This window comes from Sceloporus undulatus, chromosome 4 (assembly GCF_019175285.1).
Source record: "Sceloporus undulatus isolate JIND9_A2432 ecotype Alabama chromosome 4, SceUnd_v1.1, whole genome shotgun sequence".
Taxonomy (NCBI): Eukaryota; Metazoa; Chordata; class Lepidosauria; order Squamata; family Phrynosomatidae; genus Sceloporus; species Sceloporus undulatus.
Genome location: NC_056525.1, coordinates 245,883,395 through 245,897,607, shown reverse-complemented (window position 1 = coordinate 245,897,607; position 14,213 = coordinate 245,883,395). Strand labels below are relative to the sequence as shown.

The 14,213-nt window shown below is 38.9% G+C and overlaps 1 protein-coding gene across 10 annotated transcripts in view; it reads left to right on the top strand.

The window, feature by feature from the left end:
* The window catches only part of TSNARE1 (t-SNARE domain containing 1), a 485,050-nt gene that overhangs the window by 201,014 nt on the left and 269,823 nt on the right, over positions 1-14,213 (top strand). For all 10 annotated transcript variants that reach the window (XM_042464556.1, XM_042464559.1, XM_042464550.1 and 7 more), the window contains 2 exons: positions 4,223-4,313; positions 13,931-14,005. In XM_042464556.1, coding sequence (XP_042320490.1) covers positions 4,223-4,313; positions 13,931-14,005 — 166 coding nt within the window. The remainder of the gene's footprint in view (positions 1-4,222; positions 4,314-13,930; positions 14,006-14,213) is intronic.

Below are 14,213 nucleotides of genomic sequence, written 5' to 3'. Positions count from 1 at the left end.
ATGGGTTAGACGGAATTCTTATCAAGGTTATAGATAACAGAAAACTGCAAAGTGTAGCTAATACATTGGAAGATGTGGGGAAGGGAATCAACAGGACCTTGATAAACTGGACAGAAACTAATACAATAAAATTAAAGAAAGACAAAGTCTACATTTAAGCCACCAAAACCAAATACGCAGGTATGATATGGGGAATACATGGCTCAGCAGTTCTACATGCAAAATGACGTTGAGGTTATTGTTAATCATAAACTGAGTCAGGAGTGTGATGCTGTATTTAAAAAAAGGTAGATGCTATTTTCCAAGTCAGGGGAAGTAGTAGGACACTATTTTCTGTGCTAGTCAGGCCTCTTCTGGAGTCCTCATTCAGTTCCAGGTGTCTCATTTTAAGAAGAATACCAACAAGTTGGGGCAGATTCATTGAAGAGCAATGGATCGCAAGGGTATGAAGGACAAAACATGAGGAAAGGTCGAAGGAGCTGGGCATGTTTGGCTTGGTGAAGAGAAGATGCAGGGGTGATGTGATTGTGCTTTTCAGATACCTCAAAGGATGTCACAGAGAAGTGGAAGCAGGCCTGTTATTTGCTGCCCCAAGTCTAATAATTTTAAGTTAGAGGAGGGTAGATTTAATTTGAACCTTAGAAGGAACGTCTTGATAGTGAGAACATTTTGAGAGTGCAGCAATTTGGCTGGAGAGAAGATGAGGTTTCCTTCTCTGGATAACTTCAAAAAGAAGTTGGAGCATTACCTGCTGGGGATGCTCTAGCTGGAGTTCCAAGCAGGGATTTGGACTCAGTGCCAATGGGACTAAACTGCATGATTGTATGGATCTATGCCTTTTCTATTTAGATGGCTACCTACCACATTTTGACCAAATGAAAGCAATCAAGGGATTAATGTGATTGTACAATGGGGCCTTGGTATCTACTGGGGTTGGGTTTCAGGACCCAGCATGGATATCATCATCCATTGATGCTCAAATTCCATTAATAATAATAATAATAATAATAATAATAATAATATGTTTTATTTATATACCGCTATTCCAAAGATCATAGCAAGTAAGCTAATTAGCAAGTAAGCTAATTTGCCCCCAACAGTCTGGGTACTCATTTTAGCTTCCTCCTCGGAAGGATGCAAGCCTGAGTCGAGCTTGGGCCCTTTTGCTGGTCTTGAACTCGCAACCTTGTGGTTTTGAGTGAAGGGCTGCAGTACAGGCATTTAACCACTGTGCCACCAGGGCTTAAATACAATAGCAAAGTGTAATGGTGGCCCTTATATAAAATGGCAAAAACAAGGTTTGCTTTTGGAATTTATATTATTTCTTAATAATTTCAAGTCATGGGTGGTTGAACCCATGGATGAAAAATCGGTGTATACAGAGAGTCAATTGTACTATCACTCTCTATGACTAGGCATCGGTCACATTGATTTGTCATGCCCTAAGATACTAACATTCTGGAAGTCTGTTCTGGATCAAATGGAGGAAATTGTTCTATTTTACTCTTGGTTCCATTAGCTGTACTATTTTGTCATGTGAGATCATAACTGATCTTGCAAGAAGAAGTGGAAATGATTATGTCTCTCCTGGCTGCCATAAGAATGGTTTTCAGTTATAACTGGGGATAGAGGAAGGTCCCTCTGTTAGTGTGGGAATCACTTGTTAAGAACTGGAACGAGATAGACATCATGAAATGAGCAAATAATGGGGAAGAAGATAATCAGATAGATATTAGGTTTTTGAAAAATGGAGTAGTTTTGCAATGTGTTGGAATCTGAAGGTTCAGAATAAGGAGGGCAAGAGAATAATACTAATAATTAATTTGTTGTGGGCCATTTTTTTTTGCCTAGAATATCCAGGCTATATTATTTCTTATTTCATTTTATGGGTATGAAAACTGGACAGTGAAGAAAGCCAAGAGGAAGAAAATGGACTCATTTGAAATGGACTGCTAAAAAGAGTGGTTGAAAGTCTCTCATTCATAGCATCTCCATAAGTCAGAGTCAACTTGATGGGAAATAACAAAACAAATATGTGTTTCTTATCTTTATTGTTATGCTTTAAATGATGTTATTGTTTTGAAAATTAAAAACATTTTAATATGATACCTTTTATTTGTTTTATTTTCCTTCTTCAGACTTTTAGCTCTGTTGTGTTTAAATGTTGTTTTCTAATGTCAGGAGAAAGAAGAGATATTAAACAAGGAACCAAACATTAGTAGGTTGCTGGTAGCTCTGTTACCTGGGGAAGGTAAATCTGTGTTGGCTTTTGGGGAGCTACTCTGGATTTAATGGGAACAATCTACGGTGCTGATCTATCACCAACTATTTGTGTAGAAGAGGGACTTTCTGCTGGTGTTGCTTGTAATGCCACTTGAGTCTTCTTAGCCTTCAGTTAAAGAAACAAAAATATTGAAATATGAAAAATATCAAAGCCAAGCCTGTTAGGGTCTAGCTTTAAATCAGCAGAGTATCAGAAACATGTCTTTGTTTAACTATGGCCCCATACAGACAGGCCAAAATAAAGCTGCTTCAGGTCACTTTGGAGGTATGCTGTTTAAATGATGCATGCATAATAAGAGTCCGGAAGCTGTGCCAAAGCTGCGCTCTAGTCCTTAGGACTGGATTGTGGTTTTGGCATGGCTTCCAGATTCTGAGTATGCATGTATCATTTAAACAGCATACCTCCAATGTGACCTGAAGCAGCTTTATTTTGGCCTGTCTGTATGGGACCTATATTTCACTAAGAACTGAAACTGATTCAAAAACAACACAAGTAGCTTGCAGTTCAAACAAAAGTTTATTAATGGCTTTGTTTTATATATACATAGAGTCTATATCCTAATCTAGCTAGTGAACAGTTAAAGTTAAGAAGAAATATTTATCTCACCATCTTTCCAAGGAAAGTTGATGGAGAAGGAAGATGGAGGACCCAACAGGTCAGGAGAAAAACTTTGAAAGTGTGAAAATGCAAGTCCCAAAAGGGATAGTGACCTAAGTCACATGGTTAGTTTGAAAGAGAGGGGGAGAGAGAGGGGGCTTGCATGCAGGAAATCCCTATCTATATAAGAATGGGGGGAAGAGAATGCAAAAATCTTCTAATATTGCTTACTCCACAAGTATCATCTGTGGAAATTCCCTCTTCTACACACCTACTAAAGATAAAGGGTCCCTGTCTCTCATTTTATCTGGCAACGCTAACAATGCCTCTTAATTCTGTCTCTAAAAGTTTATGTTATCTTTTGTCTATGTTAGAAAATAGTTTAGATACCACGCAGTACAATTAATCTTATTTTCAGGAAGGCAAAAGCCAAATACCCAGCTTGCTCAGAGGCTGAGGCTGCACCTGCACTGCAGAAATAATGCAATTTGATGCTTCTTTGATTGCCATGGCTCACGGCTGTGTGATTCTGGATCTATGGTTCTGTGAGATATTTAGCCTTCTCTGTCAGAGAGTTCTGCTGCCACAACAAAGTGCAAATCTATAGGATGGAGCCATGCCAACTGAAGTTGTGTCAAGTTCAATTAATTTGGCAGTGCAGAATCTTTTTCAACTTCTAGGAATTTTTGAATTGGCCTTTCTGGAGGGGTCTGATATAATAAAGCCCATGAAGATGTTGACTACTGCTTTGTAAGAGCAAGACAACACCAGAAACAATTGGGAGTGCAGGTTTCATTTAGTTGAAAGGCTTGAGAATAGTATTCGGGAAAGCAGTCAGACTGCATCTTCTTGCTAGTTTTGTTCCTACAGTCTAACATGGTGAAGGATATTCTAAAACTGAATATTGTTTAATAATGTTTAATACTAGATATTTAATATTGGGAGAGATGTAAAATTATGTTGCAGCACCAGTAGGATCCCTACACCTTACACAACCTTTTAAAAATCAAGGACAGTCTGATTTTGAATTACAGCAATATCCTTGTAGGCCTGGGACTCTTCTGACCACTCCCAAATCCAGTGTCTGTGAATTTGTTAAACTTCTGCATATATATATGAAACAAGAGAGAATACATGGGACACAGACCTAGACATTTGCCTTATCCATGGAAGTAACATTTTGTCATAAGCAAATTCCCCTTTTGGTTGTTAACACCAGCATCCGACACTATATGGAATACTTTTGCAAGTGAGGTTTCATGAATGGCCCTTGAAAATACTTTTGAACTTTGGCTGCAGATTCTGACTATTCTCCCTCCCCCAATTGTTTCCATTATAAAGGCACACAACTCAACAAGAGACCAACAAAACCATCACAACGTGCACAAATGCTATCCGACAGTTATCTGAGGTCATCAGAGGTTCTTCAAGGGTAAGTCGCCTTTGAGAATATATCTAGTAAGATTCTCAGTGATTTACAGTGCCTGCCTACCTGCCGCCACATAAGTCTTGTGGAGTTTAGTGAGATTTCCTCCCATGCACATGGCATTGTTGCTTTATTGTAAACAATTAAAATAAAATAAAATAGAAATCTTCCCCTGAACTTGTTGTTGTTGTTGTTTATGTATATCACACCTTTCCCCCAGTATATGGACTCGAGCTGGCAGTTCTTCTCATCTCTTTTCTCTTTTGGAGCGAGCTTGATTTCTGCATCTCTTTCCTTTTTTGGAGTAAGCTTGACTTCTGCTACTCTAGAGACTAGTACATAGATTCAATTTACAAGAAAAGAGATTCTACCTAGACTTTCAGACAAACTTGTTGGCTGTAAGGACTGCTGAACAATGGAATAAACTGCTCTGGAGGGTGGTGGACTCTTTCTTTGGATAGAAATTGGATGAGCATCTTTTTGGGAGTGCTTAATTGTGTATTCCTGCATGTCAGGGGTTGGATTAGATGGCCCTTCCAGCCTCTTCCAACTTGGTGATTCTATAACAAACCCTTTTCTGTTGCTAGAAGAGGATTCCCTACTAGAAACAAACCAACTAGACTAAACAGGCAGCCCTTTGGAACACAACATCAGAGTATATTTGTTCATACTCACACTTGTGTAGAAGCAGCAGACTATGGGGTTATTGAGTTACCAAATGAAAGTTGAGGTGAGATGAAATGAAATATTTCTTCTCACAGCCTTTTATCAAGATGCAATAAATTGGTTGATTCTCATACATCTGGAGACATTTTCCATGACACAAATTGGCTCCAGTGGGAAGTCAAATGAAGACAAGCAAAAACAGAAAAAAGGAAAGAAAGCATAGCAGTTGTTGACGCGTTAATGCCATTTCCATCAGCATTGGGGCTATGGCAAATGCTACAGTTGGAGTACAAGCAAAACTGGAAAGAAGAGGCCTTTTAAAATGTGAGAAGAATGTCATGTCAAAATCCTACATTGAAGAGACAGAGGGTACCTTTAAGCTCATAGTTACACAACAATCGTGATATGCCATCTTGTGTCATGTAATGAGTTGTGAGGTTGCACAAGCAAAATGAAATGTCCATCAAAGTACAATACACATCCACTAGAAATAGACAATGTGCCTCAAAGTGCATTGTGTGCATCATATTGTATGTATTTATTCAATTTATATCCCACCCTTCTCCTATATGGCACCCAAAGCTGTGCGTTAAAACTAAATAGCTAAAACAATCTGATTGCAATTTAAAAAATAAAATAAAACAACAATCTATTTAAAAACAATGTAGAACAGTTAAAATCACATTTTTTAAAAAAACAAACTGTTGCATATTAAAAACCAGCATAGCCATGGCACTAGCTGAACCACTTAGAAGCTCAAAGTCTCTTTAAATCAGAAGGTACTTCCCTTCCAGTGAAAGAAAGCAGAGAAGAGGCAAACCAAACCTCTGTCAGAAGAAAATTGCACAGCTTGGGAGCAAAGGTTTTCCCTTGAGTCTTTACCAGACATAGCCACGATGGTGATGGAACCAAGAGAAAGCCCTAGACTAGAGTCTAGAGTCTAGAGACTAGAGTCATAGAGGGAGATAAGGTTTTTCAGCTGAGTAGCTGTTACAGAATACTGGCTGAAGAAACTAATTAGAAATGGCACTATTGTTTAACAGTGGTCCAAGCAAATGATGGAGGGGAAGAAAGGATTTTTAAAGACACTGAGAGGCCCAGCCTAGTATGTTCTCCTTTTCCATTATGTTAATGGAGCTCAAGTTAGTGGTGTGAAAGAAATGAGTTGGCAACAGTGCAGCCCTTTGAATTGTTGATGTGGTTTCCTTCATTTATGGATCCCTTCCCCTTGTGAAGCCTGGAGCAATTCTCTCTGTGTCCACCACCCTTAAAAATGGGAAGACATATTCCATTAGAGCAATGGATAGGGAAGGTATGTGAGTCATAAACTGGAGAACAATAATGTTACATCCACACTAGAGCTATGGGTTTTTGGGAGACATTTTGCAAATAAATTAATTTCGTAGAATGAAAGGCTAACTTTGGCTGTGTGGTTTACAAGTGTGAACACAACTCTTACATGCCATACAACTTCAGATAATAGTAATTAGACAGAATGCAGGTTTGCTTTCTAAGGCAAGGCAATGGTTTTTAACATATGTTCTAGAAAGTGCATCTCTAAAGTACAGTCAGTAGAAACCATCGCCAACGTTGGCAGCCTGCTGAGTCAATAAATCACTCTGCTTGTGTTTCATTGGGTTTCTTTTGTTACGCTGTCACATATTGATTTCTTTGTGGCACCTGAACAAAGAGCACAAAAGTAAAAATAAAAATCTATGTGTTGCATTGACCAAATAAAACACAATTTACAGGATAATCCTACATGTGTTTATTCAAAAGCAGTCTTACTTCCTGGTAAGGTTTGTGCACCACAATCCTGTTGGTACACTATGCTGATTTAAAAAATAGTGGTGCAGGTGGTTGTACGCTGTGTAATTGCAGCCCTAGGACAGACAGTCATTCACAGTTTTGACTTGATGGAAGGAGGAGCTAAACAGTGGTTGCACAACTATTAACCACATGTTTATGGCTGGATCTACACTGGAGAATAACTTAGCTGCCTTGACTTGATGCTGTGTCATTCTGGGATTTGTAGTTTTGTGGGATATGACAATTAAAGTCATGTCAAACTGCATTAATTCTGCAGTGTGGGAACAGCCCATGTCACCTACTTGGCAACCCATTGCTCATCTTGAGGATATAGAATCATTGTAATGACATTTATTTGCATCAGGCTAAAACTGTATACCAGGAGTAGAGAATCTGTGTCACAAGAACCACATGTAGCCCTGAGAACCATTTTGGGGAGCTCCAAAGTTATTTTGAATGCCCTGCAATGCTTCCCAACATCCCTAGAAGGCATTATGAGACACATTTTTGTGGGTTTTTTGGGCTTTGTGGCCATGTTCTAGAAGAGTTTATTCCTGACATTTCGCCTGCATCTGTGACTGTCATCTTCAGAGATGCCATCTTTGAAGATGCCAACCACAGATGCTGGTGAAACATCAGGAATAAACTCTTCTAGAACATGGCCACATAGCTCGAAAAACCCACAAAAAACTATGGATGCCAGCCATGAAAGCCCTTTATTCCTTCCTCCAACCTTAACATATAATTCACAAAAACAATACTAAAATAACATCTAAATTAATTAAAGCAACAATGAAACAACAGAGAGATGGGCGTCTTGGGAGAGATAGACCAAGTCAGTGGGTCAGCAGGTGAATTACTTAGGGAAGGCCTGTCAGAAGAGATCCATCTTGTCAGTCTTTACAAAGTATAGAGATTTCATGATAGGTGTCATATGGGCATCTCTAGCTGATCCAGTAACTAGCCTGGCTGCCATATTTTGGACTAGTTGAAGTTTCTGAACTAGGTACAAGGGTAGCCCCCTGTAGAGCGCATTACAGAAGTCAGGCTGTGAGGTTACCAGCACATGTACTAGTGTCTCCAGGTCCTCTGATTCCAGGAAAGGACGCAGCTGGTGTATCAGCCAAAGCCGATACAAGCACTCCTAACTGTTACAATTAGCTTATTTGATATCTGAAGTGACAGGTCAAGGAGCACTCCCAAGCTACGAACACAGTCCTTTATGGGGAATGTGACCCCGTCTAGGACCGGTTGACATACCGCTATACTTGGATTAGGGGTCCCAACAGCGAGTACCTCTGTCAACTGAATATTGACATCCCACCTAGGACAGAAGTCTCCAGCCACTTATGTAGAGAAACGTTGTTATAATTTGCTGTCAAATCAATTCTGATTTGAATGGGTGACCTCCAAAAACCCAGTCATTAACTACCCTATTTAGATGTCGGCTACTGATTTACTTTGAGCATATTGTGACATGATGTGGCTTACTGGAAAAAACATTAATGCTTAGTAAAGTAGGAGGCAGGAAGAATAGAGGAAGACTGTGCTACAGGTGGTTTGTTTCAATCAAAGAAGCCACAACCTCAAGTCTGCAAGACCTGAGCAGGAGAGTAGGTGACCAACCATCTTGGTGGACTCTTGTTTCCTGAATTCTCATATGTTGAAGTCAACCTGAGGGCAAACAACAACAACATATTCAAGGGTTTTTTGGTCTTTGTTTTTCTCTTATGCCAAGATTGTCACAGCAGGAATTGATATTTGAGAACTGGAAAATTGGGATTGATTTATCATGTTATGACTAACATGTTTTGGATGTGCCCAGATAATAATAATAATAATATTTATTTGTATACCACCCTGTGGCGAACCAATCCGGGCGGTTGACAACAGTAAATATAACAGAGTAAAATATAAAATTAAAAACATTATAATCCCTCCCCTCCTTATAAAAGTATTAAAAAATATGACAGATTAAAAACACAATATCAAAACATAAAATATAGTTAAAACAAACTAAAAACCCTGGTGTCCCTCTGGAGATCCTCAACCATCACTAAAGATGGGGCCACGAGAGGAAAGGGGATCACGGAGCCCAGGCCGGGATGGTTAATCTGGAAAGGCCTGCCGGAAGAGATCCATCTTGACAGCTTTTTTAAAGCTGTCTAATGATGTCAACTGACGGATATCACTAACTAACATGGGTAAAAAAAGTCTGGAAACATGGATCTATACAAATGCTTTAGGAAGTTTAGGGGTCTAGAGGAGACAGAAGTGAAGACTGAGAGGTAACATGAACTGTTGTTGTTGTTGTTGTTGTTGTTGTTGTTGTTGTTGTATGCCTTCAAGTAGTTTCTGAATTATGGCGACTTTAAGGCAAAGCTATCATGGGGTTTTCTTGGAAAGATTTGTTCAAGGGAGTTTCTTTGCCTTCCCCTGAGGCTGAGAGCATGTGACATGCCCAAAGTCACCCAGTGGGTTTCATGGCTGAGCTGGGAATTGAATCCTGGTCTCCAGAGTCGTAGTCCAACACTCAAATCACTATGCCATCTGGCTCTAAAGACAAGAACCAATGGAATCAAATGAAAAGAGATTGAGTCTAAACATTAGCAAGACCTTCTTGACAGTAAGAACTTCTAGAGAGTCAGTAGATTGCTTCAGAGGGTGTTGAACTCTCTTTCATGGATTTCTTTAAGCAGATGTTTGGCCATCTTTCAGGAGATCTATATTTTCTATTCATGTCATGAGAATGAATGAAATGGCCCTTGTGATCCCTTCTGACCACTTAGATTCTATGATTCTAAATAGGAAATGGAAGAAAAGTGGAAGAGTGCATTATAAATGGATCAGTTCAATCAAAGAAACCATTGTCCTGAGTTTACCAGACTTCAGGAGGGCAGTGGATGATCAGGGAGGTCTCTCATTCTTAAGGTTACCACAAATCAAAGCCAACTTGATGACAACTAACAACAGCCTGAAAGTAGGCATTTCCCTTTATGAAGTGAACAAAGAAATGTTCCTGATGGAATCAATGTTTCTCTGGAAGAACATAGCATACGCTGGACCTTTGGAATTGTATCCTTTATTTGTCTTGCTTGCACCCATGCTGGGAATGGCACAAATTATGTTGCACAGTGCTGTTCTGAGCATTTTGTTAGATAATAAACATCTGAGCAGCAATTTTCCTTGAAATCATGCTTTACCTACTGATACCTGCTTCCCTCTTCATTGCAACATAATGTAGATGAAATCCATGTTCCCTGTCAGCCTTCTAAAGATACATCCTCTGCATGCATTTGATCATTCAGAAGCAGTTTGTACAACAAGACTATCCACTGTGCTGTTCTGGTACTGATTGTATTTGCAAGAGTGTCTGTGGGTTTCATACAATGGAATGCCCTTGTGTGTTCGCCCTGATGCTAAAATGAAACAGAACATTGTGATTCAGTTTTACAGTGGCAAGATGTTTTTAATGAAGGAAAATTGAAACCAAGGTGTTAAATCTTGTTTACTGATAATGGCAATTTGTTTGGTGAGAGCGATAGATCAGAGAAGATATGGCCCAGACAAGCCCTCAAAGTGACACACAATCATGAATCAAATTGAAATAACATTAAAGCACACCTGCCAATAGCATAAAATGCAATAATTAAACAAACCAAGAGCACTTAAAAGCAGCAGATTAACACAGTCAATCAGTTCACTGCTAGAAAGACCTTGTGAAATAAAAAATGCCCTCACTGCAATGTTATTCACTGGATGTTGTTTTATCCTAGCCTTCTGTACATTGTTCTCCTTTTCAGTATTATCCTGACGACAACTTTGAGTTAGTTTAGACTTGGAAATTATCATTGGCCCAAGGTCATGAGGAGATACTTATAGCAGAGAAGATTCAAGCTCATGTCTCCCCAGGACTAGACCAACACTTGAATGGAAATTTATTCCCTCCAACTTCCTGAGGGACACAACTAAATTAGTCTAGTAGATGTTACTGAGATGGGAATTCTAGCCAGGAGAATCATAGAACTCATAGACTTGGTAGAGACCACAGGACATCAAGTCCAGCTCAATGTGGGGACTCCATTGAGAATATCCCCAGCAACTGCCTGCCCAACCTCTTTGTCGCAGTGATGTATCCAAGTCTTTTATTCCATATATCAAGTCTCAAGTCTCTATCTTCAAGTCTCAAGCTGACTCTCAAGTCCTTGAAGGATACGTTCAAGTTGACTCTAAAATCCAGGAGCCAACTTTCACACACACAAAAGGATGTGGTCGGTTTGATTTTTTTTTTAATAACTGGAAAAACCAGAAGACATGCACAAAGTTAGGTTTAAAAAATATTGGAAGGGAACAGTAAACATGTTAGGCAATGGAATATCTCAGCATCTGCCTTAAGACCATTTGCTGTTTCTGGATGAAGTTAGGCCAACAAGTCACTTGTTAAAAACATATAAGAGTTGAGCCAATTTGGTGCATCATTCATTGCCTAGTCAAGTCCAAGACAAGTCATTCAAATATCATGGCTCCATCCTACAGAATCCTGGAATTTGTAGCTTTGTGAAACACCAGCACCCTTTGGCAGAGAAGACTAAAGATCTTGTAAAACTATAAATCCCAGAATTTCATAGGATGGAGCTACAGCACGTGGTGTCAAACTGCATTATTTCTACAGTGTAGATGCACCCTTGGTTCTCTGGGACAGCAGAGAACAAACCTGTCCCCTCTTCTCTGTTACAGCTCTTGAAGAATGTAAAGAGCACGATCATGCCACTTCTCAGTCATCTTTTCACCAGGCTCAACATGTCCAACTCCTTTACTTTTCCTCATGTGTTTCTTTGCATACCTCTTATCATTCTGGTTGCCATTCTCTGAAACTGTTCCATCTATTTCCTTCTTAAAATGAGATTCCCAGAACTGAACACAGTACTCCAAATAAAGCCTGAATAGAGCAAAATATACAGTGGGACAATTTCATCTCTTGATTTGTAAACTATAATGTTCTGTTAATGCCAGCTAAAAATATGTTTCCCTTTCTATATTACAATTAGCAATAATCCCAAGATCCTTATGACATGCACTGCTGCTAAGCCAAGTGTCGCTCCATCTGGACCTGTGTGTTTGGGGGGTGGTTTTTTGCCTAAATGTTGAACTTTGCATTTACATTTGTTGAATTCCACTTTGGTTGAATTCCAGTTTTCTAGTTTATCAAGGTTCTTTTGAATTAAGTTCCTATTATCTCCCTATATGTTAGCTACCCCTCCTAGTTTTATATCATCTACAAACCTGGTAAGGAGTCCCTCAATCCCATCGCTTAAGAAACTGATAAAAATGTTGAAGAGTGGACCAAATCACTTTCACTCCACTTAATACTTCTCTCCAGTTTCAAGTGCAGACACTGATGGTGACACTTTGAACACAGTTTTCCAGCCTATTATGGATCCATCCAATGGTGTTTCCATCTATTCCACATTTAATCAGTTTGTTAGACAAAAGATCATGGGGGACTTTATTAAATGCTTGGCTGAAGTCCAGATAAACTAAAGGTGCCAGCATGAAAAAAGGCCTCCTCTTGATCTATTGCATGTCCAGATCCAGAAGATAAAGTCATCCATGTTGGCTGTCAGTAGATGACTTGAACAAAAAGTGGGAAAATCGTCCTAAAGTAGCCAGTGGTAAAAGTAATGTCAGTATATCGACGCCATCTATGTAGTTACAATTATTTATGCTGGTGGATAGGTCTGCGGATAAATCAGGGGAGATATAAATTCACATAGCTCTAGAGCATTTAATATTTGGTGACACATGCATTGGTTACATACTGTTTGGGCTACTGTAACACACACTACATGGGGCTGCCTTTGGAAAACTGTTGACTGGGGCTGCTTCTGCACTACAGAAATAGTATTGATTGACACCACTTTAACCATCTTGGCTCAGTGCTATGGGATTCTGGGATTTGTAGTTTTGTGAGATATTTATTCTTTTCTGTCAGAGAGCTCTGGTGCCACAACTAAATCTCTGGCTTTGCTTTGCGAACGAATATTCCATACCACTGAGCCATGGCAGTTAAAGCAATTTAAAACTACATGATTTTTGCAGTGCAGATAAAGTCTGGGACTAGATACAGGGAATGTATAACTTCTCTGTTGAAACAGCGTCACTGGCTACCAGTTTGTCTCTGGGCACAATTCAAAGTGCTGGTTAAGATCTATATAGCCTATACAGTTTAGATCCAGACCATCTGAAAGACTGTATCTCCCAATATGAGAACGTCCTACTTTTAGGATTTTCAGGGAAAGCCTTTCTCTTGGTCCAACCACCATTTACAGAATTGATGTTGATAGCATCAAAGATTTTATACCCAATAATTCAGAGCATAGAAATAATGCCAAAAACAATGTCCAATCACAATACTATCTCACTAAATCTGGTGGAGAAAAAGGCAAGCTATACCTGGAGACTTAGAGAAAGTTTACTAAAAAATGAAGAGGTAGTCAAAAATGCAAAAGAAAAGCTCTTAAACATTGATTTTTTTTAGAAAACTCAAGAGAAGAGGTCACAAATAAAACAATATGGGGAGCTAGCAAGGCAGCAATCAGGAGTCTTTTCAATGAAGAAAAGAGGAAGAGAAGAAGAGAACAAAATTAGAGAAGAATTGAAGAAGAAAGAAGAAGAACGGAAGAACAATCCCGGGGGAAAGGAACTAAAAGATGAAATCCTAATGCAGCAGAAACAATTGAAATTGATGATAATCAAAGACAAAGAGGGAAAAATACAACTAGCCAGATGGAAACACTTTTTAAAAAAATTAGTGAGAAAAGACTTATTTAAATTCATGATATTTATGTTATTCTTTATTTCATTGTTATTTTTTTTAAAAAAAAATATTTATTATACATTGTTTTAAATGTGTTTTATGAGTCGCCTTGGATCCTCCATTGGATGATAGGAGGAATATTGATTAATTCAGTACTTCATGGTCCTGTACTTGAAAATATATAGGACTCAGTTTATCTGATGACCTTATACACAATGTGTAGAGTTCAAAGTTATCTCTGAAATATGCTATCAGTGAATAATTGATGACACAAACATAAAGGCCTTTTTCCTATGTTAATAATGTTTGTTCATCTTTTTCTTGTTTGTAGCAAGAACGGCTTCAGCTGGACCGTCTGAAGAACCAGCTTTCTGATGCCATTCAGCGATATGGGGCAGTACAAAAGGTAAAGGAGGGTTTTCAGGATGTTCCTTCACTTAAGTGGTGTTGAAATGGAAAGCAGTATGCAAGAATGTAAATAATGTTGTTGTCTTTGTGGTGAAAAGATTTTGTAGCAGAGTGTTCAGGATTAAATTTACAGGAGCCTCCTCACATATCCAAATTAATAACCCAAGTTTGGGGGGAAAGCAACTACAGCTCCAGCAACCCTGAAG